The 22,139-nt window shown below is 47.5% G+C and overlaps 1 protein-coding gene across 2 annotated transcripts in view; it reads right to left on the minus strand.

Moving 5' to 3' along the window:
• The window catches only part of MORC4 (MORC family CW-type zinc finger 4), a 33,078-nt gene extending 12,111 nt beyond the window's left edge, over positions 1 to 20,967 (minus strand). Inside the window, exons 1-9 of one of the 2 annotated variants that reach the window (XM_037908584.2) lie at positions 20,769 to 20,967; positions 20,609 to 20,681; positions 16,654 to 16,786; positions 13,191 to 13,408; positions 11,504 to 11,651; positions 4,726 to 4,888; positions 4,296 to 4,424; positions 2,281 to 2,400; positions 1,379 to 1,470 (exon numbers count right to left, since the gene is read on the minus strand). In XM_037908584.2, coding sequence (XP_037764512.1) covers positions 1,379 to 1,470; positions 2,281 to 2,400; positions 4,296 to 4,424; positions 4,726 to 4,888; positions 11,504 to 11,651; positions 13,191 to 13,408; positions 16,654 to 16,786; positions 20,609 to 20,681; positions 20,769 to 20,813 — 1,121 coding nt within the window. In that variant the 5' untranslated portion in view covers positions 20,814 to 20,967. Of the gene's footprint in view, positions 1 to 1,378; positions 1,471 to 2,280; positions 2,401 to 4,295; positions 4,425 to 4,725; positions 4,889 to 11,503; positions 11,652 to 13,190; positions 13,409 to 16,653; positions 16,787 to 20,608; positions 20,682 to 20,768 lie in introns of those variants that run through there. The other variant, XM_027826365.2, reaches the window with a different exon arrangement.
• Between the last annotated feature and the right edge of the window lie 1,172 nt (positions 20,968 to 22,139).

A 22,139-nucleotide genomic window follows, 5' to 3' on the forward strand; every position in this document is an offset into this window, starting at 1 on the left:
TCTCATCCAGCTACTGGCTGCTATATATGATTCAAGTAATCACTGGGACTAAGGCCAGCATCCATTAACTTAAAACAAATTAGATACAAGCCCAAGCATGGGTATTGTGCACAGGTAGAGAGGGTGGAGCAGACATAGGGTTTTCTTCTCCCAAGGAAAACTGCATTTTTACCCTTTGCATTTGGATATGGCTGGTATATCAGAATAAGGTCTTTAAGTGCTTTTTGGGACAGTCTCGCCATCTCCTACACATCCTAACAGAAAATGTCTCAACACACTGACCAGAGGATACCTTAGAATGTAGAGATACCTGACACAGTTATGAAAAGAGAAAATTCAAATTCTAGATAGCCGCGTTCAGACTGGAACACAAAGCACAGGCCTAGCCAAGTCTCACCCCAAATTACTGTCTCTCTTGCTCTACAGGCCAGCTTGCTATAGGGACCAAGATTTGGGGATGCCTCGTCTCCCTTAACTTTAGGCATCCCCTGCATTCAAGGATTAATTGCATCCATAATATACCCTTTCCACTGATAAAACAGGCTTCCTGGTGTCAGACTCACACCAAAAGCCCCCATCGAGCAGCAGCATGAAACCTATGCACCTCAGAAGGATGTAAATTCTGGTCAAGTCAATAATCTAGCAGCTTGATTATTGGCGGGGGAGGGGGTCATGAAGATGACAGACCAGAGAGACATTCACAAACATCTCACCTCTCACTTCCTGCTGAGACAAGGGGGCCCCTAACCTCAGCACAGCAGCCCAGAGCTCTGGTAGCTATTTGCACTAACTTAAGAGCAGCTGGCTATCTGCAAAGCAAAGACAAACGGCAGGGTCTGCTCTGACCCCCTCCCTTCACTCCCCCACTTCCCATTCTAAATTCGATGCTTACATTCATTTGTAAATGTTCATCTCTATAGCACAGCATTTCCCCAAAGTTAGGGGTATGTCCAAATGAGTAGCTGGGGGGAGGGGAGGTATGGAACAGTGTCAATGTCAGTTTCTCTCATGCTGCCCTGCTAACATGACACGGTTCAAGGTGGGGACATGACTGGTTTAATTTTCCAGCTGTGGGGTTCAGTTTCTGAAAGCCTGGGAAACACTGCTTTAGTGAATGAAAACACACTGTTCTATTTCAGATAAATCTCTGGGGCATGGTTTAGGGTTCATGGGTGGAGACATGCATGAAAACCAGCACTAGATGAACATAGAGACTACTCCCTCTCTCAACCCAGGACAGCAAGGTCTCTCCAGACTGCTCAGAAACATGGTCAGATATTTTCTGGTAAGGGCGTCAAAAGGAAGATAGGCCAACATGGAGCTACTTCATACATAAAGCCCATGCATAACAGTAACCCCAGCTGCAGCCCTCCCTTACCGGTATTCCTTGCTTTCTTCAAAGTCCTGTTTGTTGTGTGCTGGTTTCAAGAAGTTGCATTCGATCACCCCAATCACGCCCATGCCATCCCCCTACACCAATGGTCAAAAAAGAAGGAAGAGAACCAAACATTTCAGCCATACTGATTACAACAGAAAAGGAGGTAGCACCTTCAGGAGAACAATTCCTATTCCCCTGGAATCCCAGCAACAAGATTCAAGTTACCATACATCCCCTCCCTGATGCAGGAGTTGATGGTAACACCTCTGAATGTGCCATGTACAGCAACAACATGTATCAGATATGAACACTTGGCAATCTCCAAGGGCCTGATCTCAGTCCCCAGCTGGCAGATCCCCTTGAGACAGTGCAGACAAGGAAAGGCGTAAGCACAAATCCATAAGGCATAAACCTCGAATATCATCTAGCTTCCTTACTCTGAAAGCCACCAATTTATCTGTATCTAAGATGACCCCTAGAAGCAAAGCAATGACAGCCAGCTTGCTGGCACAGCTATGCTGCCCCACCACTGCACACGCAATTCTGTAATGAGTACACCACTCAGAGAAGAGGATAGTCTGGCTGAGCAAAAAGGATGGCTTTCACAACTTGAGTTCCCCATCAGCATCTGCTCCTTATAGCAGCTATAAATAATCTCAGGGGATGCACTTGGATCTCAGCTTCTAGACAAGTGTACAATATGGATATAGGTTTAGTAAACGGCTCACGGAGACTGACAGCCCAGTTACCAGGTTCAAGAACTCCTGCGCTAAGCTGGTGAGATCCTGGAGGACCATGGGACCTGAGAGTAAGGATCTATGGACAGGGCCTATCTTTGATGAAGCCATGTTCCTCTCTCCTCCCCCATTCCTGAGAGCAGAGGGGAAGCACTGATCACTCACCTTCATTTGGCAGCCCACCTTCTCGTAGGACTTGATGAGTCGGTTGTTGTGATACATCATAATCCCGAAGTGGCTATTGTTCTTGCAATTAAACCCAAAGGTGATCTTCACCCTCTTGTTCTGAGATAAAGCTCGTCAAAGGAGAAAAACAGCAAGCTCCAAGGAGGAAGAAAGAAGTGAATGCCATTTTGTGGGAAGGCCGTTGTGCGTGTGGTTGGGGGCGCGGGGAAAGGGGCCGCTAATGGAGAACAGCAGAAGGTCAAATGTCTCCAAAAAGAGGTAAAGCCCACAAGTTTTCAATGTCTCAGCCTCATGATGTAGGTTGTGTCATGCAAACATTGTGCTGTTTAGACTAGAGTAACACCTTTGCCTCTTTAGCAGGAGGGCAGAGCTGAGCATTGGCCTTTGTAGAGTGAGGAAGGCCTGGCATACACAGCCAAAAATGGTCGATAAGCATAACTGCAGCCCATCTGAGTTCCAACAGTTTAACACAGCCAGTCTGGACAGAACAAGACTGTTACAGATAGGTTAAAATAACATGCTTTACCCAAGGTCTCTAAAAAGGCTACAATATTAATTTTAAGCTGGTTATAAAGCAATCAAGTTCTGACCAAAGAATCATCATCAAACTGAGTTATAACCCAGACGGGCCAGCAAATGACTAAAAATGTGATTAAATTTGGTTGTTTTGGCTTTGTAAACCGAAGAAACCTCAAGAAATAATGTAATGAAGACATCAAGGCCCACAGAAGTAGAGGAAATTCAGCAGACACCCACTTCACTTGGTTTCAGTTCTGGGCAAGAAATTCTGCTACCAGGTTTAAAAAAATAGAAGCTATTTATAAAGAACAATCTTGTTACCCCAGAAGTATCCTTCTGGTTGGCCTATCCTTTTAAGGGGGTTCCCACATTTACAGAACATATGCAAAGAAGTATATTTTCATTGGGTGTCACCTTATGGGGTTACCTTAAGTGCATTCTAACAATTTTTATTCTTCAGCATCAGGGATATATTACATTTTACTCATGCTGGTTCTGCAGAACTAATACAGTTGTGAGAGAACAAGCCAAAGTCCATTCCTTGTTGTGCATTGTCATCGCTTACTAAACTCCACTTAGGTACACTTATGCTCAAGTATCACTGAAGGCAGGATCTAAATCTGTAAAATATTTAATAGTGAGTAGGATGCACAAACAAGAAAGGACCCATGCCGAGTCTCTGATCCCTGGCTGAGTATGCAGGGCTGGAAGTTTGCCTTGACTTGGAATCATGGCTCTCTTCTTCGGTCAGTGCGTTCTCAAAACGCACACAAAGCGTAAAGAAAAATTGTGTGTTCATATAGCTAACAGGCAAAAAAAATGAATGAAATGAACACAGATCTCAAGCTTTCCATTCAGTCAGAAAAAATAAAGCTAGCAATTGAATGCTGATAAATGGGTTAAAGGGGGAGCACGGAGCAAGGTTTCCCTTTTATCATACACAAGTTCTGGTCTTGTACACAGAAATCAGGCCTTGGCTTGTACTGAGGGTTCTTCCTATACATTTTTAAAGATGTTTATAGTTTTAAACAGGTTTAAATAGGTTTGTGCCGAAAACATCAGATAAGCCTGGTATTGGAATTCAGTTGCCAGGACTATTGAAGCATGAAGACTCCTTCCACTCATCTGGACCTCACTCACACTTGAAACATGAAAGGGCTTCCATCCAGTAAGTTGACACACCCTTGCCTTCTCCATCCAAGAGTTTTCAAGGCTCCTTCTTGAACTATTCAGGTCAAGATCTAGCCTCTGGGGGGGGTAAAGGGAGGGCCAGAGAAGAAAAGTCAGTCTCCAAGTTCATTTCAAACCTCGGCTTCTCTACCCTGCTGCCCCAGGCCACCCAATCCAATCCACCCATCTGAGTACAGATGAGGAGTTAATTTCAACTGGGAAACAAGTGATCCTCGTTGTGTGCTACCCTGGATGCAAAGAAGTCACCAGGAGGCAGGAAAGGTCAGAGGCAGCTATAAGGATACTGTGGAGGTAGGTCTGTATACATCATATTCAATATTGGCCAAGCTCTTGGAGATCAGCTGAGTCTTCACTTTCTTCTGTCGCAGAATAATCTGCATGCGGGGCTTTAGGTACAAGATACTGCAGTATGCCTGAGAGGAGGGGACAGGGAAAGAAGAGGTATTATGGACACAGACTTCACTGGAGACCTTTAGAGAAAAAAGTGAAGTCAGTTGACAACACAATCAGTCCCGTCTAGCCAAGTAGCTGAGTCCTTTCCAGGCAAACACAGCTTGGATTCCACACCTTTTAATTTCATGGGAAATGCTATATTGAGGGGCCCTGGTGTGTCTGACATCAGCACAGACTCTTAGCTCACACTGTTTTCCTAGGACAGACATAGGGCAAGGACCAATCTACTTCTTTGGTGTAACTCCAGCATCCCTAACTCACCCGTAAGGAGTACTCCGTTTCTGGTGCGGAGGACTCTTGAACCTTCTCAAGGCGAGGAGGAACCTTCCTCCCGGCATTTTCTGATTCCTCCATGCTGAAGTCTGATATCCGAATGTCATACTGGTCTGTAACAAAGTCCAATTCAGGCTTCCCATCTTTATTTCTGAAAAACATGATAAACAAAAATCAGAACATCCTATCCAGCCACTCATTCTGTATCAGCAATAGAACAACTTTACAGCAGTGAAGCTATACAGCAGTGGTCCCCAAACTTTTCAGGGTTGCGCCCCTCCCCCAACCATGTCCGCGCCCCCTTCCCTGCTAGCCAGGGCTGGGACTGGGGCTGCAGCTTCCAGGGAAAGGGGAGAACATGGACAGGGGTAAGGGAGCCACAACTGGGGGGCAGGGTGGGCCAGGAACGGAGCCAGGGGCAGGGCTGAGAGCAGAGCCCCTGCCGGGGGGATGAAGCTAGCGGCGGGGCTGGGAGTGGTCAGGGGTTGGTGGCCGGGCCAGAACAGAGCTGGGGGTGGAGCAGGGCTGTGTGGTGCTCCCTCCGCACCGGCCCATGGCGCTGGCCTGGCCCCACCATACCCCCTCCCTGAATCACAGAACTGGAAGGGACCTCGAGAGGTCATCTAGTCCAGTCCCCCGCAATTCAAGGAAGGACTAAGTATTATCTAGACCATCCCTGACAGGCGTTTGTCCAACCTGCTCTTAAAAATCCCCAATGACGGAGATTCCACAACCTCCCCAGGCAACTTATTCCAGTGCTTAACCATTCTGACAGTTAGGAGGCTTTTCCTAATGTAAAATCTAAACTGCCCTTGCTGCAATTTAAGCTTATTGATTCTTGTCCTATCTTCAGAGGTTAAGAACAACAATTTTTCTCCCTCCTCCTTGTAACAACCTTTTATGTACTTGAAAACTGTTATCATGTCCCTTCTCAGTCTTCTCTTCTCCAGACTAAACAAACCCAATTTTTTTTTCAATCTTCCCTCACAGGTCATGTGTTCTAGACCTTTCATCATTTTTGCTGCTCTTCTCTGGACTTTCTCCAATTTGTCCACATCTTTCCTGAAATGTGGCACCCAGAATTGGACACAATACTCCAGTTGAGGCCTAATCCGTGCGGAGTAGAGTGGAAGAGTTATTTCTCATGTCTTGCTTACAGCATTCTTGCTAATATATCCCAGAATAACGTTCGCTTATTCTGCAACAGTGTTACACTGTTGACTCATATTTAGCTTGTGATCCACTATGACCCCCAGATCCCTTTCCGCAGTACTCCTTCCTACGCAGTCATTTCCCATTTTGTACATGTGCAACTGATTGTTCCTTCCTAAGTGGAGGACTTTGCATTTGTTCTTATTTAATTTCATCCTATTTACTTCAGACCATTTCTCCAGTTTTTCCAGATCATTTTGAATTTTAATCCTATCTTCCAAAGCACTTGCAACCCCTCCCAGCTTCGTATCGTCCACAAATTTTATAAGCGTACTCTCTACGCCATTATCTAAATCATTGATGAAGATACTTAACAGAACCAGACCCCGAACCGATCCTTGTGGGACCCCACTCGTTATGCCTTTCCAGCATGACTGTGAACCACTGATTACTTCTGGGAATGATTTTCCAACCAGTTATGCACCCACCTTATAGTAACTCCATCTAGGTTGTATTTCCCTAGTTAGTTTATGAGAAGGTCATTCGAGACAGTATCAAAAGCCTTATTAAAGTCAAAATATATCACGTCTACCACTTCCCCCCTATCCACAAGACTTGTTACCCTGTCAAAGAAAGCTGTCAGGTTGGTTTGACACGATTTGTTCTTGACAAATCCATGTTGACTGGTTTCAGAGTAGCAGCCGTGTTAGTCTGTGTTAGCAAAAAGAAAAGGAGTACTTGTGGCACTTTAGAGACTAACAAATTTATCTGAGCATAAGCTTTCGTGAGCTACAGCTCACTTCATCGGATGCATGTTGACTGTTACTTATCACCTTATTATTGTCTGGATGTTTGCAAATTGATTGCTTAATTATTTGCTCCATTATCTTTCTGGGTACAGAAGTTAAGCAGACTAATCTGTAATTTCCTGGGTTGTCCTTATTTCCCTTTTTACAGATGGGCACTATATTTGCCCTTTTCCAGTTTTCTGGAATGTCTTCCGGCTTCCATGACTTTTCAAAGATAATTGCTAATGGCTCAGATATCTCCTCAGTCAGCTCCTTGAGTATTCTAGGATGCATTTCATCAGGCCCTGGTGATTTGAAGACATCTAACTTGTCTAAGTAATTTTTGACTTGTTCTTTCCCTATTTTAGACTCTGATTCCACCTCATTTTCACTGGCATTCACTATGTTAAGACGTCCAATTGCCACCAACCTTCTTGGTGAAAACCGAAACAAAGAATTTATTAAGCACCTTTGCCATTTCCACATTTCGTGTTATTGTCTCCCCCCTCCATTGAGTAATGGGCCTACTTTGCCCTTGGTCTTCCTCTTGCTTCTAATGTATTTGTAGAATGTTTTCTTGTTTCCTTTTATGTCCCTAGTTAGTTTGATCTCATTTTGTGCCTTAGCTTTTCTAATTTTGTCCCTACATACTTGTGTTATTTGTTTATATTCATCCTTTGTAATTTGACCGAGTTTCCACTTTTTGTAGGACTCTTTTTTGAGTTTTAGATCAGTGAACATCTCCTGGTTAAGCTAGAGCGATCTCTTGCCATATTTCCTATCTTTTCTACGCAGTGGGATAGTTTGCTCTTGTGCCCTTAAAAATGTCTCTTCGAAAAACTGCACTGATCCTCTGTGCCCGCATAAGGGGGCGCGCCCCACAGTTTGGGGACCTCTGCTACACAGTATCCCACAAATAAGAACATAGTAACCGATGAGGCTCTGCTATATGAAAAGTAAAAACTAAAGTTGCTCCTCTATTCCTGATTCCTAGTGGCAGGATAAGGGACTAACATGCTATTTTCCACTTACAAGATCATCCATGATATATCTGGCAAGCAGTTCAAAGTGTTACATCTTCTTTCATGTTACCCCACAGGCAGTCATTTTATTTATATTGCTTTTCTATGCCAAATTCCACAGTAAAAGAGTACCTCATAACTGCCCTATGAAAGTAGAGAAACATCCTCATTTTATATGGGGAAACTGTGGCACAGAGGGGTTAAGTGATTTGCCTAAGAACATATAGCAAGTCTGTGGCAGAAACAGGAAGATAAACACAGATCTCCCACGCCCTGTGTGCCAAAAACAAGATTATACACAGGAAGGAGACGGAATATTCAGATTTATCTAAGGTTTCCCAATGGGAACGAGGGGATATCTAGATGTATGACGTAACAAGCTCTTTGTCCATAACTGTCTCTGCAAGTGTTCTACAGAAGTCCCTTCTACTTGCCGAAGGGAAAAGGAAGGAAGGAGAATCAGCTAGTGCTTGTACAAGAGAAGAGACGTGTAAGGCTAAAATCTGCATTTTTGATGACGTACTCTAAGCTGAATTATCCTACGACTATATCCCATTGGCTTATTAAAAAAGCATCTGATTAAACAGAAGCCTAGGTTGGAGGAAATCATATAGAAACCCTAAGATTTCTGCAGTGACAGACAGAGCCTTCAGTCATCCATACGACAGGCTAAATGTGAAAACTGCAGCACTACAATGCCAGGTACAAATGAGTGCGATCCAACGTCTGTTTCTGAGCACTAGTAGCCAATACCAACAGCTCTTCCCCCCAACCCACCGTCTCACCCTAATCTTGGAGTGAAATTTTCCAGAGGGGCTATAAATACCTGAGGATAGGAGTTTGATAACAGAACCTGCCCACAGGACTATCAGCAATTACTATTATGCCACGAGATAGGAGAGGAAGGCCGCAATAACACTCCAAAGCAAGTGCTAAGTGCTGAAGAATAAATTAAAAGTTTCATCAGTCTGCATAACCTTACACAATTCTGTCAGTGCCTGTGCCACAATGTATACAACACTATCTCCTAAACCACAGATGGAGATGGACACATGCTATGAAGTTAAAAGGAAGCTCTCTAGCAGTGCTTCATTATGTCATAATGATAAAAACCCCAACATATTCTGCAGTCCATGTGGGGCTGGGATTGAAGGGGACAGTAGGAGAAGAATTTTCTATTGATAAAATAAAAGTTGCACTAAAAAGAAGAAACATTTCACAGTAGCAGCGTGAACATAGTACCAAATTATCTATAAATAGGGTTTCTAGTTTTTGGAGACCATTTTTGGTATATTTTCAAGACTGTCTAGTTTTTATGTGCTAAAAAGTTAAATTCCAAAGCATCTTAGCCCAAATTCTCAGTTTAGAAAATGTTCTCATTTAAAAAACAGGAAAAACTTTAAGCTGCACTATTCAGCTTCCCCCATCACCAAATGTATCGTTTACTTTCTCAGCAACAAATTTAAGAGCATAACCCAATTAAAAAACTGAGGGATAAATTGAAACTTCAGAACTAAACAAAATTTTCTCAGTGCTTCCTCAAAGTAACTGGATGTGAACAATAACTTCAGGATAATTTTATTGGTTAAAAACTAAAACCAGAAGTCCTATCTATAAATATTTTACATTTTATAGCATCTTTCTTCCCAAGCACTTCCTAAACAACATGCATGGAACACCTCTGAAATGCTTCTACTTTTAGGGTGGCATGTGGCAGCCAACTGACACAGAACACAACACAATAATAGATAAAGGGGAAATTTAGTAAAGAGACTTAGGCAGCACCCTACTCTAATGAGCAACACACAGGATCTTTATATCTCCAACCACCAAAAGCAGGATCTTGGTAATCAAAGTGCAATTCTATTGCGAAAAGTGACTAATGCAGTTCGGTTACTGGAATTTCCATGACTTCTGTATCAAATATGCTCAGTCTACAAATAAAATGAAGTATTTCTGAGGGCCAACACTGAAAATTCTGAGATTCAAGCTGGCTTCTTCACTTCTCATGTGCCACAAGCTCTAATAAAAGATCTGCAGGCCCTTGGTGACACCCATGCTAACCCACTACCTTCAGCACAGGTGTAAGCCACTGGAACTTAAATCATTCTCGTGCTGCACAGAAGAGAATACACTCCAGATGATTCTTTATTATTAGGGCTAGTCTACACTGGCAGCGCTTTAACGTGCCTTGTGTGGTCACAGCACAGCGCTGGGAGAGAGGTCTCCCAGCGCTCTAAAGAAACCACCTCTGCTGGGAGCCCTGTCTACACTGGCACTTTACAGCGGTGAAACTTGCTGTGCTCAGGGGGGTGTTTTTTCACATCCATGAGCAAGGAAGTTGCAGTGCTGTAAATTGCCTGGGTAGACAAGCACTTAGCTGTGGTGGCTCTGCAGGGCTAACAGGAGGGAAGAGCAGCAGCAGAACATATTTAGTTACAAATGCTGGAAGAGCTGACTGGGATCCACCCAAGAAGCACGTGGAGTAGGCGGTGCCATTGTTACACTTGAAAGAACCAAACATAGCAAGTTGCATAAAACTGGGTATTTGACCCTGATGCAAATTGGGCCTGTCTAAGTACAGTAACTCCTCACTTAACATTGTTGTTTCCTTATGGTGCTGACCTATTAGGGAACAAGCTCGTTTAAAGTTGTGCGATGCTCCCTTATAACCTCGTTTGGCAGCTGCCTACTTTGTCCACTGCTTGCAGGATTCTCTGGAAGAACAGGCCCTCCTTGTGGGGATTAGAACCAGGGGGGCCAGAAGCCGCCCCAATCAGCTCCCCTAAATTCCCTGTAAGGTATGTGGCTCGGCAGCTGCCCAGCAGCAGTTCAGGTGGCCCTCCCTGCACTGCCGGGCTGCTCCTGCCCTGCCCTCTGCCTTGGAGCTGCTCCCAGGAGCTTCCTACTTGCTGGGGGTGGGGGGGTGCTGATATCAGGATGTTCCCCTTCTCCTGCCCGCCTTTACCCCCCATACCTGCTCTCCACAAAGCGGAGATGGGGGACAGGGCTCAGGGACAGAAAGGAGGGAACTTGCTGGAAGCTGTTGTTTCCTGTCTGAACTGCTTAAATGGGCAACGTACTTGAAGTGCGGTCAGCATACTTAAAGGGGCAATGCACATCTCTCGCTCTCACTCATGCACTCACCCCCAGCACTTTGGAAAGTCAGCACCTGTGCAGCCGTGCATGTGCTGTCAGGAGGAGGGAGTGGTGCACTCCAGCTGGATAGCGTGGGCTCATCAGCATGTTCAGTTTTTGCACGGAAGTGTTTGCAGCTACTGCCCTGCATCTATTGTGTTTCCTCCCTCTTGCCTCAGTCCATGCTGCCCTGTAGAGTGTGAGGCTACATTAACAAGAGCATATTAACCCTTGAGGGCTCAGGCGAGTGCTAGTTCATCATCATTTAGCAGCAAGGCATTCCCTGGGAAATATTCCACCCTTTTACAATCATTCATTGCTGTGTACAATACTAAACTGTTTAAAATTGTTTTAAAAACTTATACTGTATATGTATACTGCCTACTCCACAAGTATATAATGTCTTTGTCTGGCAAAAAACATTTCCCTGGAACCTAACCCTACCCCCTCCCCTTTACATTAATTTTTATGGGGAAATTGGATTCGCTTAACATCGTTTTGCATAAAGTCGCATTTTTCAGGAACATAACTACAATGTTAAGTGAGGAATTACTGTACTCAATCCTTAGGCTACTGAGTTATTACCTCTTTCTCCCCTCAGCCTTACAAAGGGCTGAACCTATCATTTTCCACTCCTCCCTCCTTGTGTGCCCTGGCTCCCAGTACCTGCGGATGTTCCAGATGAGGATCCGTGTGCCCTTTTTGCCTGGAATGGCATCAAACTGGGCCAGCAACTCCTCCTCAGTACTGAAGAGCGTATGTTTCAGGATGGCCTCGAGGCTGGGCGCAGAGTCTTCCGTAACAATCATTTTCTTTAGAAGCCACAGAGTCAAAGAAAGAACACGACTGCCCCTGGTTTCCCCTATCCCCACTACCAATGAGACATTAAGAATTCAGACATTTCTGCATAGGCAGGGGATGTACGTGGACATAGCACCCATCAGAAGCATGACTAGGCGCAGTGCCAACAGCAGGTGTGTCCAAAGGGGAGTTGAACCATGCTAAGTAGTAACCAAGGGAACTTGGTGAAAAAATACCACCAGGCACCAACTTTACAGGGAAGGAAGGGAGTATGTAAAGCTATGCACAGCTGTTAACTTGAGGAGGCAGCTGTGTATTTAAGGCTCCCATCAGTGTGAAGGCAGCACCGTACGCACGTATCGTATCACAACACCAAAAAGCATGTTACTGCTGCCAAGGGATAAGACTATGTGGGGGAACAGACCAGACAACCATTAGAAAAGAGGGGGCACTCCACAGGGGGAGGTGGAGATGCAGTTACTGCAGAGATTATCCAGAAGTTATGCTGGACATGGAAATTAGCAGAAGTGCCCATCAGATTCATAACAATTTCTGACATCAGTGCAGGGGAATAATATGACAGATGCAACACCAAGCACAGTTGCTATTATAGGGGCTCTCCAAGTGCAGTGCTGAAATTTGCCATTACCCTAGTACAGTGGTAGGCAAACTACGGCCCGCGGGCCAGATCCAGCCTGTGGGATTGCCCCCCCGCCACCCACCCTTGGCACTGCGGGGCTAAGGCAGACTCCCTGCCTGCCCTGGCCCCACGCCACTCCCGGAAGTGGCCGGCACCATGTCTCTGTGGCCCCGGGGGGGGGAGTGGGGTGCCGCACACTGCCCTCGCCTGCAGACACCACCTCCCGCAGCTCCCATTCGCCGGGAACGGGGAACCGCGGTCAATGGGAGCTTTGGGGGAGGTACTCACCAGCGAGGGCAGCACACAGAGCCCTCTGCCCCCCGCTCCCCAAGGGGGCTGCAGGGACGTGGTGCCGGCCGCTTCTGGGAGCAGCGCAGGGCCAGGGCAGGCAGGGAGCCTGCCTTAGCCCCGCTGCAATCCCAGAGACGCTCAAGGTAAGCTGCACCAGGCCGGAGCCCGCACCCCAACCCCCTATCCTGAGTCCCCTCCCACACTGCACACCCCTCCCTGCACCCCAATCCCCTGCCCTGAGCCCCTTCCTGCACACCGCATGCACTCCCTCCCGCACCCCAACCCCCCTGCCCCAGCCCTACATTCAATTTCCCCACCCAGATGTGGCCCTCGGGCCAAGAAGTTTGCCCACCCCTGCTCTAGTACTCCATATGGCTGATGCCCTCCACAGATGTTACCTGGAGGCAGCAACACATGCAGGTGACACTGTGGGAGGCTACCCAGATATATCCCCAAACAACCTTCACCATCAGAACTCTTGTGTGAAGACACTGTTGCAACAATGGCGCCTCATGAAACATTGAGCCATGGGCTTCCTCAGTACCACACTTCTCCTACCCCTGCAGCCCCAACCAGATGGTTCAGATTCCACAGCCACTCTTGCCTTACAGGGAAGGATATTGTTTTGCTGGTTGAATGGTATCACTGGAACAACAACAGCCTGAGCATGGACACGTTCCAAATAGGTCTGCGAAAGGAGCCCCACGCTGAGTGCACCTCCATTCTTGGTGAAAACAATGGCATCCTTTCCCAGACGCATGGAGCCTGACTTGAAACCATTACCATACACTCCAATGGATGGGTGGTTCTTCTTCACTGCCTTGTCCGTGAAGCCAAAGCTGCAAATCACACACAGTCAGTCAGTCAAGTGGAGAGCTGTCTGATAGACAGAGGTAAACAGGAAGAGAATAGATGGAGTGGAAAGTGATTTTAAATGTGGAACTCCATGGTGGTCACCTGACTCAAAAAGTGTCAGGCAAATGAATAATACTTTGCCTTAATACAGCATTTCCCATTTAGCAGGCCAATGCTCAAACCACTGAGCTATCCCAATCTGTATCCTCAAGTGGAATAAAATCCTCAGTAGTGGTTGGCAAGACTGAAGAGAGGCCAGCTTCCCCTCCCATCACATACATAATCGAGGTTGGTTCAGGCATCTACAATGCCTGCTGCCCAGATTTTCAAGGAAGCGTTTGTCACCACTGCCCGCGTTTTACTTCATGGGTCACAACAAACTGACACCACCACACCTCACTGATACTGCAATTACATTATACGCTACCTCAGTGTGATCAGCCTAACGCACCAGCAGAGTATGATATGTGAAGAAAAACTTCAAGGTGTTGCAATGATGCAGTTTAGACAAGAAGTGCATCTCCAAGACTCAGCCGCTGTGACCCAAACTACTAAAACCAGCCTTGTACTTGTTAAAGGTTCAGTCTTGGCACAGCACTATTCCATCACTCCTCTAAAGCTCTGCATGTCCAATTCACCCATTTTTATAATTCGACACTTACGTGTCTGCAGTCAGGAGAGCTAATAACTGTGGCTCTTTGATATTGAGGCTGCCTTTGGGGAGGGAGGGGAGAATAAGGAAAAATAACCAGAAAATTCCCTTCCCTCATTATCTGTCCTCCATATAGGTGTCTATGTGCCAGCAACTCTGGGCCACACCATCCAATTCTCTTTTCATTCTTTCCTCTTGGTGTGCATGCATGAGACAGACAGTCCTTCCCCTCCCCCATACACCATGACAAGAAGGGTGAAGAAGTGATGTGGTAAGGAAAGAGGGTCACTTTGTGGCTTTGTCACACCTCATTCTAGCTCACCATAGATTAGTCCTACAGAAGATGTGGAAAGCGTCTCTCTCTAGTTCTGGGGAAGGAATTTGAAATGAGCTTCCCATGTGAAATTACCTCAGTCTTAGAATTTTAACAGCTAGAGAGGCCTGCTGTACCTCCCCCACTTCAATTTCACAGCCACTTCATATTAACTCAAGAGAACCTGAAATAAGAGACCAAGCCATTGCTTTCCTCCCTCACCACACAGAGCAGGAAGGGGCTAAGGCTTCTGGTTTTCACTTCCTGAACCCCCCTGGCTTTTCGGAAGACCTGTGGTTTTGCGTTCACAGCATTTGAAAAAATGTTAGATTCTCTGCCTCTGTCCCCCACCTTTTCTTATCTATCAACAAATTGTTGCAGAGGAACAACCAAACCATGCCCTACCATGAGTGACTATCTGCTTTGCAGACGGCCTGCTGGAAACAGAAAAATTATTATTAGGTCTAATGGAAACCTAGAGGTTACATGACATTTGTTCTGAGAGGAGAAGTAGCAGAACAGGATAATGGATAGTGCAGCAGCATCCAAGTGAGGAGAAATATCCGCAGATGGACTGGAAATGCAGCCTAGGGAGAGAAAGGAGGGAGGCCTTGGTGATGCTCCTAGGAAAGACAAAAATGAGCACCAACACTAAGCAGGAAGATGGAAATGTGGGACTGGTGTGGCCCCAAGGGAGCAGACATCTGATGTTCCCTGGGCATCTGCCAGGCACGGAGGTGTAACGGAAGAGGCATGCACAGGAAGATGCAGAAGCAAGCTTTTACTGTTTTCTAGTCTATGATAAACTCCTGGAAAATTAACTGCCAGTTCTAACATACTTCTTCAATGTATAGAGCACCTACTGCTATAGCCACTCAAGCACATCTTTTCGGTGTTTAAGATACAGATTCCAGGCCCTTCTCTACACTCAAAGGATGATCACACGGCATCTAGTATGACTACTACTAGCAGATACGATTAAAGCACAAGCGGAATAAACTAACCTAAACAAGAGCAAATAAGATCAGCAGGCCTTGTATCACACCCTAAAGTTTGTTGAACTCAGGCTGTGGCAGACTTGAGTGAGGGGTGGAGACTCTACTAAGGGCTTGTCTAAGCTGGCAATTAACAGCACTGCAACTTTCTCGCTCAGCGGTGTGAAAAAACACCCCCCTGAGCGCAGCAAGTTGCAGCGCTGTAAAGTACCAGTGTAAATAGTGCCCCAGCGCTGGGAGCAATGCCCCTCACTGAGATGCGTTTTTTTAGAGCGCTAGGAGAGCGATCTCTGAGCCATGACCACAAAAGGCATGTTAAAGCACTGCCGCGGCAGCGCTTTAGCATTGCCAGTGTAGACTAGCCCTCAGAGCCAACTCTTGAGAATTTTACCCTAGGAACCAACTGCAAGAGCATCCAGCTGAACTTTACGCCTTTGGCAGGTGACAGGATGAGAGGTCATCTCTTAGAGAATGCTACTGTTAGGGATAAAAAGTATTTTAGATGATATTACAGTTAGGCAAATTTGATATTCTGTGGTTTAGAATAAAAAGTAACAAGTTAAATTTTAATTTTTTAAAAAGTTAGTTACATAATAAAAATTGAATTGAAATTCCTCACTGTACAGAGTCAGACTGTGTCTCCCTCTGCCATTGTTAATGAGAAGGCATGAAACCAGCAATGAGGAAAGCCTATCTTCTTACATCACAGAATGAAAGATTAAAGAAAAGTCACGTTCTCTAAAACCACAAGCCATTTTAACATTCTGAAGGGAAGGGAGGCAAGATGGGAAACTTATCATTACCACAAGTCTTTAGAAACGAGATCATGGACTCCTGATTTATTTACTAACTCAAGGCGACATTTGTCTATTTTAAGCAAATACTCCTTACCCCATGTACTGTACTGAAGCATGTGCTCTTGCTTACTGCTTCTAATTCATGCCAAATTACTTCAGCTAGGCCAGGGACAGGTTGTTACATGAGGAACCCTGCGTATGGAACAGCCCTGAATGTAAAAAGTCACGAGTCTCTGGACCATGCACTGTATGTTAAAAAACAGCTTGTGGGAGGGTAAATCTAAAAGCAGTTATTTTAGGATTTTGCACAGTGTGAGGGAGAGGCAGAGAAGAGAAACCACAGGGAGAGCCCTGTGTACTTCTGAACCAGGATCCCTGAAATCCTGAACCCTGGGTCAACAACAACACTTGCTTGCAAGATCTGAATCTATAGTAGCAGAACCATATCTGGGGTGAATTCCTAGCTTGTTACCTGAGCATACGGTGAAGTTTGTGAGGTGTCATTCCAGCACCATTATCTGTGAAAGTCAAACAAAGCTCCCCCTTGATCTCCACAACATCAATGCAAAGAAGCTTAGCCGTCACACCGGGATCTGAGGCATTGTCTGTGGAAGCAAAAAGCCTGCACAGTTAGGCATTCTCATTGTCCTCAACTATTCCTGACACACAGATCATCTCCTTAGATCTCAGAAATGAAAGCATTCTTGAACCTTCCTTCTCCCAAATACAGGGAAATGTCTGATAAAGGATGTACCATAAGAACACAAGAAAGGCCATACTGGGTCAGATCAAAGCTCCATCTAGCCCAGTATCCTGTCTTCCGACAGCGTCCAATGCCAGGTACTTCACAGGGAATCATCAAGTGATCCATCCCGTCACCCATTCCCAGCTTCTGGCAAACACAGGCTAATAGCCATAGATGGACCTATCCTCCATGAACTTATCTAGTTCTTTTTTGAACCCTGTTAAAGTCTTGGCCTTCACAACATCCTCTGGCAAGGAGTTCCACAGGTTGACTGTGTGTTGTGTGAAGAAATACTTCCTTTTATTTGTTTTAAACCTGCTGCCTATTAATTTCATTTGGTGACCCCTAGTTCTTGTGTTATGAGGACTAAACAACACTTCCTTATTTACTTTCTCCACACCAGTCATGATTTTCTAGACCTCTATAATATCCCCCACTTAGTCATCTCTTTTCCAAGCTGAAAAGTCCGTTTTATTAATCTCTCCCATATTCCCCAAAACTGCTTATCACAAGAAAAGAGCTTCTTATCTGCAGAAGGGTGTGTAAATATAAATTATACAGAAAATACAGGAATACTATCATATAACACAAAAGATTTAAACAGAATGAGTTGGGGGTGGGGTATTTTTTATACATGAAGAAGCCACAAATAATGATGAAGTGAGCTGTAGCTCACGAAAGCTCATGCTCAAATAAACTGGTTAGTCTCTAAGGTGCCACAAGTACTCCTTTTCTTTTTACGAATACAGACTAACACGGCTGTTACTCTGAAACCACAAATAAATTATGCGAGTCATCTCAAACAATTGTCAATAAAATTATAACTCCACATGCCATCCTTGTGTATTCTGTATGTGCTATATGCGTTACAGAACAACTGTTCTGAAAATGATTTAGAAATAAAAATGTTATTGGAACCCTTGCATTGTAAACCCAGGTACCGTGGTTACCTTCAGTTCACTTATATAGGGCTTAGAGGAAGTCAATATGAATTTCTTTAAAAAGTGTTTTCTATACATAAAAAGATCATGATTTTAAGATTGTACCTTGAGACCTTCCAGGGCTAGAAGGAAGCGTCCCAAGAGGAAGCTCTCTTGTAATCCTGAAGGGTCAAAAAATATCAGACCTTAAGCCCAAGCAGGACTGGTCACAGCCAATCTTGAGCAACAGGCATGTAGAATTTGAGAGAACTGGTGGCGGGAATGCTGCATGTGAGGTGAAAGCAAGAATCACTCGAGCAGGTTGCTTAAAAAAAAATTAAGATGACTGGCTATTTGTAGCTGCTCCGAAGTTTGTACAGTTGGAAATTGTGCTGAAGGAACATGGACTGATGGTCAGAGGAGGCAATCAAAGAATGTATGATAATTGCAAAACCATGGTAATGTGTGTTATATTCTATAAGTAGACACACACCACAAAAGTGATGACAATATTTACCGTATCATGGGATAAGTAGTGATCATGCCCCTTTGACTGCCATTATTCCATCTCACCTGGGATTTATTCTAACATTCCAAATTTCTGAGCAGGTTCATACAGCCAACATTTTGGTTTTTTTAAGTTGCCTGTCCTTGAATATTTCATCCTTCTGCATCCAATTGTGGAACTTTCCATCGAATCATGCCTGCCTGAGGCCCAGGACATGTAAAGTTCAATCCCCAGATGCCGCAAGAGCGGTTTCCACTACCCTATGCTAGCCTGCTTGTGACTCCTTGTCCTCAGTGCTTGCTCAGAATTTTCTCAAGCAGCATGGAACTGCAGCTTTACTGCTGTCCATAGGGTTCCGAATAGCAACAGCAAAATATAGCAGTGTTCTTAATTTTACATTCCTGTTCTTGGACAAGACACAGAAGCCATCTGTCTGCAGACTCAGGCAGGCATCACTGCACCAGTCACATTCAGGTCAATAAGAGCTTCAAACATATGGGTCAAGAACTGAGTCATTGTTAAATGAGGAGAGAGCTGAAACTCAGATGGCTGCTTCACCACTCACTGGCAGAGCTGCCCCTACCCAGCACATGCACAGTGACTTAGCACAGTGATTCTCAACCGTTCCAGACTACTATACTACTTTCAGACATATGATTTGTCCTCCATACCCCAAGTTTCTCCTCACTTAAAAACTCGGGCTTCGTGTTTCTGCCCTGGGCCACAGTGAGTCTAACACTGGCCCTGGCGAACCCATTAAAATGGGCTCAACCAGTTTGAGAACCACTAATATAGTATATAGAACTGGTACAAGTGCCATGAACATTCTCCACAGAGTCCTCCAACGCCCCCCCCCACCCCGACCACAGCGCAGCTACCGGTGCCCTTAACACCCTCCCCAGCACCCTCCAAGCCCCCTGCCCTGCCTCTCCCACAGCACAGCTACCAGTGCCCTGAACACCCTCCCCAGAGCCCTCCAACCCCCCCGCCCTGCCCCACCCACAGCACAGCTACCGGTGCCCTGAACACCCTCCCCAGCGCCCTCCAACCCCCCTGCCCTGCCCCCCACAGCACAGCTACCGGTGCCCTGAACACCCTCCCCAGCGCCCTCCCACCCCCCTGCCCTGCCTCTCACAGCACAGCTACCGGCGCCCTGAACACCCTCCCCAGCGCCCTCCCACCCCCCTGCCCTGCCCCTCCCACAGCAACCGGTGCCCTGAACACCCTCCCCAGCGCCCTCCAACCCCCCTGCCCTGCCCCCCACAGCACAGCTACCGGCGCCCTGAACACCCTCCCCAGCGCCCTCCAACCCCCCTGCCCTGCCCCCCACAGCACAGCTACCGGCGCCCTGAACACCCTCCCCAGCGCCCTCCCACCCCCCTGCCCTGCCCCCCACAGCACAGCTACCGGCGCCCTGAACACCCTCCCCAGCGCCCTCCCACCCCCCTGCCCTGCCCTGCCCCCCACAGCACAGCTACCGGCGCCCTGAACACCCTCCCCAGCGCCCTCCCACCCCCCTGCCCTGCCCTGCCCCCCACAGCACAGCTACCGGCGCCCTGAACACCCTCCCCAGCGCCCTCCAACCCCCCTGCCCCCCACAGCACAGCTACCGGTGCCCTGAACACCCTCCCCAGCGCCCTCCAACCCCCCCGCCCTGCCCCTACCACAGCACAGCTACCGGTGCCCTGAACACCCTCCCCAGCGCCCTCCAACCCCCCTGCCCTGCCCCCCACAGCACAGCTACCGGCGCCCTGAACACCCTCCCCAGCGCCCTCCCACCCCCCTGTCCTGCCCCCCACAGCACAGCTACCGGCGCCCTGAACACCCTCCCCAGCGCCCTCCAACCCCCCTGCCCCCCACAGCACAGCTACCGGTGCCCTGAACACCCTCCCCAGCGCCCTCCCACCCCCCTGCCCTGCCCCCCACAGCACAGCTACCGGCGCCCTGAACACCCTCCCCAGCGCCCTCCAACCCCCCTGCCCCCCACAGCACAGCTACCGGTGCCCTGAACACCCTCCCCAGCGCCCTCCAACCCCCCTGCCCCCCACAGCACAGCTACCGGTGCCCTGAACACCCTCCCCAGCGCCCTCCAACCCCCCTGCCCCCCACAGCACAGCTACCGGCGCCCTGAACACCCTCCCCAGCGCCCTCCAACCCCCCTGCCCCCCACAGCACAGCTACCGGTGCCCTGAACACCCTCCCCAGTGCTCTACCTCCCCTCCCCCGCGCATCTCCACCGCGCAGCCGGCCTCACCCAGCAGCTCGGCCATGGCGCTGAAGGGCCGCGTGTGGCTGGTGCTGTTGCTCTGCAGGTAGCGCGGGCTCATCTGCGGGGAGAGTGACAGAGAGGGGTGGTCATGGCCGGACTCCCGCAGGCCGGGCCCCGCCGCCCCGCACCCGGACCCCCCACCTACCGCGCTGAGGCGGATGCCCTGCTCCGTGTTCAGCCTCCGGGCCATGGCGGCCCAGCGCTCCGCGCCGCGGGCTCCAGCGGGAGGCGAGGAGCCGCGCAGTGACAGCTCGGACTGCAGCAAAGCCGAGAGCCCCCTTCACCCTCAACCGCAGCAATATGGCGGCCCCCGGCCAGGAGATCCCGTCCCGCGCCGTACAGCAACATGGCGGCCCCTGCTAGGTGTCCGCAGCCGTACAGCAACATGGAGGTTTTCACGTCCTGCGCTACAGCAATACAGATTCCCCCTTCACTCTTCCGTACAGAAAGATGGCGACCTCGAATGGACATTTCCACGTCCGTAAGGCAACATGGCGGCCTTCTCACCTAGCCTAATGAGAGATCCCCCCCATGGTGCTCCCTAAAGGCCTGGGCCTATTTGCATACCCACCGTCTGGGGCAGCAGCCCTTCTGTCTCCGAGAGCTGCCCCCACTTTGGCTCTCCTGTAACTAGGATTCCCATATGTTTCAGAGTAACAGCCGTGTTAGTCTGTATTCGCAAAAAGAAAAGGAGTACTTATGGCACCTTAGAGACTAACCCATTTATTTGAGCAGAAGCTTTCGTGAGCTACAGCTCACTTTATCGGATGCATACTGTGGGAAGTGTAGCAGATCTTTTTATACGCACAAAGCATGAAAAAATACCTCCCCCCACCCCACTCTCCTGCTGGTAATATCTTATCTAAAGTGATCACTCTCCTTACAATGTGTATGATAATCAAGGTGGACCATTTCCAGCACAAATCCAGGGTTTAACAAGAACATCTGGGGGGCGGGGGTAGGAAAAAACAAGGGGAAATAGGCTTGAATAGAGACTGGGAGTAGCTAAGTCATTATGCAAGGTAACCTATTTCCCCTTGTTTTTTCCTAACCCCCCCCCCCCCCCCCCAACGTTCTTGTTAAACCCTGGATTTGTGCTGGAAATGGCCCACCTTGATTATCATACACATTGTAAGGAGAGTGATCACTTTAGATAAGATATTACCAGCAGGAGAGTGGGGTGGGGGGAGGTATTTTTTCATGCTTTGTGCGTATAAAAAGATCTGCTACACTTTCCACAGTATGCATCCGATGAAGTGAGCTCTAGCTCACGAAAGCGTATGCTCAAATAAATTGGTTAGTCTCTAAGGTGCCACAAGTACTCCTTTTCTTTTTAGGATTCCCATATGTTCAGGTCAGGAAACCAATCTCTATCAGAGAAGGTTTCTGAAATAGGAGTAAAGGTCTGTGATTTTGCCAGCGGTACTTACGCACTGCCCCGAAAGTGGCAGCTGCTAGTTGGGCACCCAGCTCTGAAGGCAGTGCCTCTGCCCTACCCCAGCTCCCCTTCCCCTCA

Source organism: Chelonia mydas, chromosome 9 (assembly GCF_015237465.2).
Source record: "Chelonia mydas isolate rCheMyd1 chromosome 9, rCheMyd1.pri.v2, whole genome shotgun sequence".
Lineage (NCBI taxonomy): Eukaryota > Metazoa > Chordata > Testudines > Cheloniidae > Chelonia > Chelonia mydas.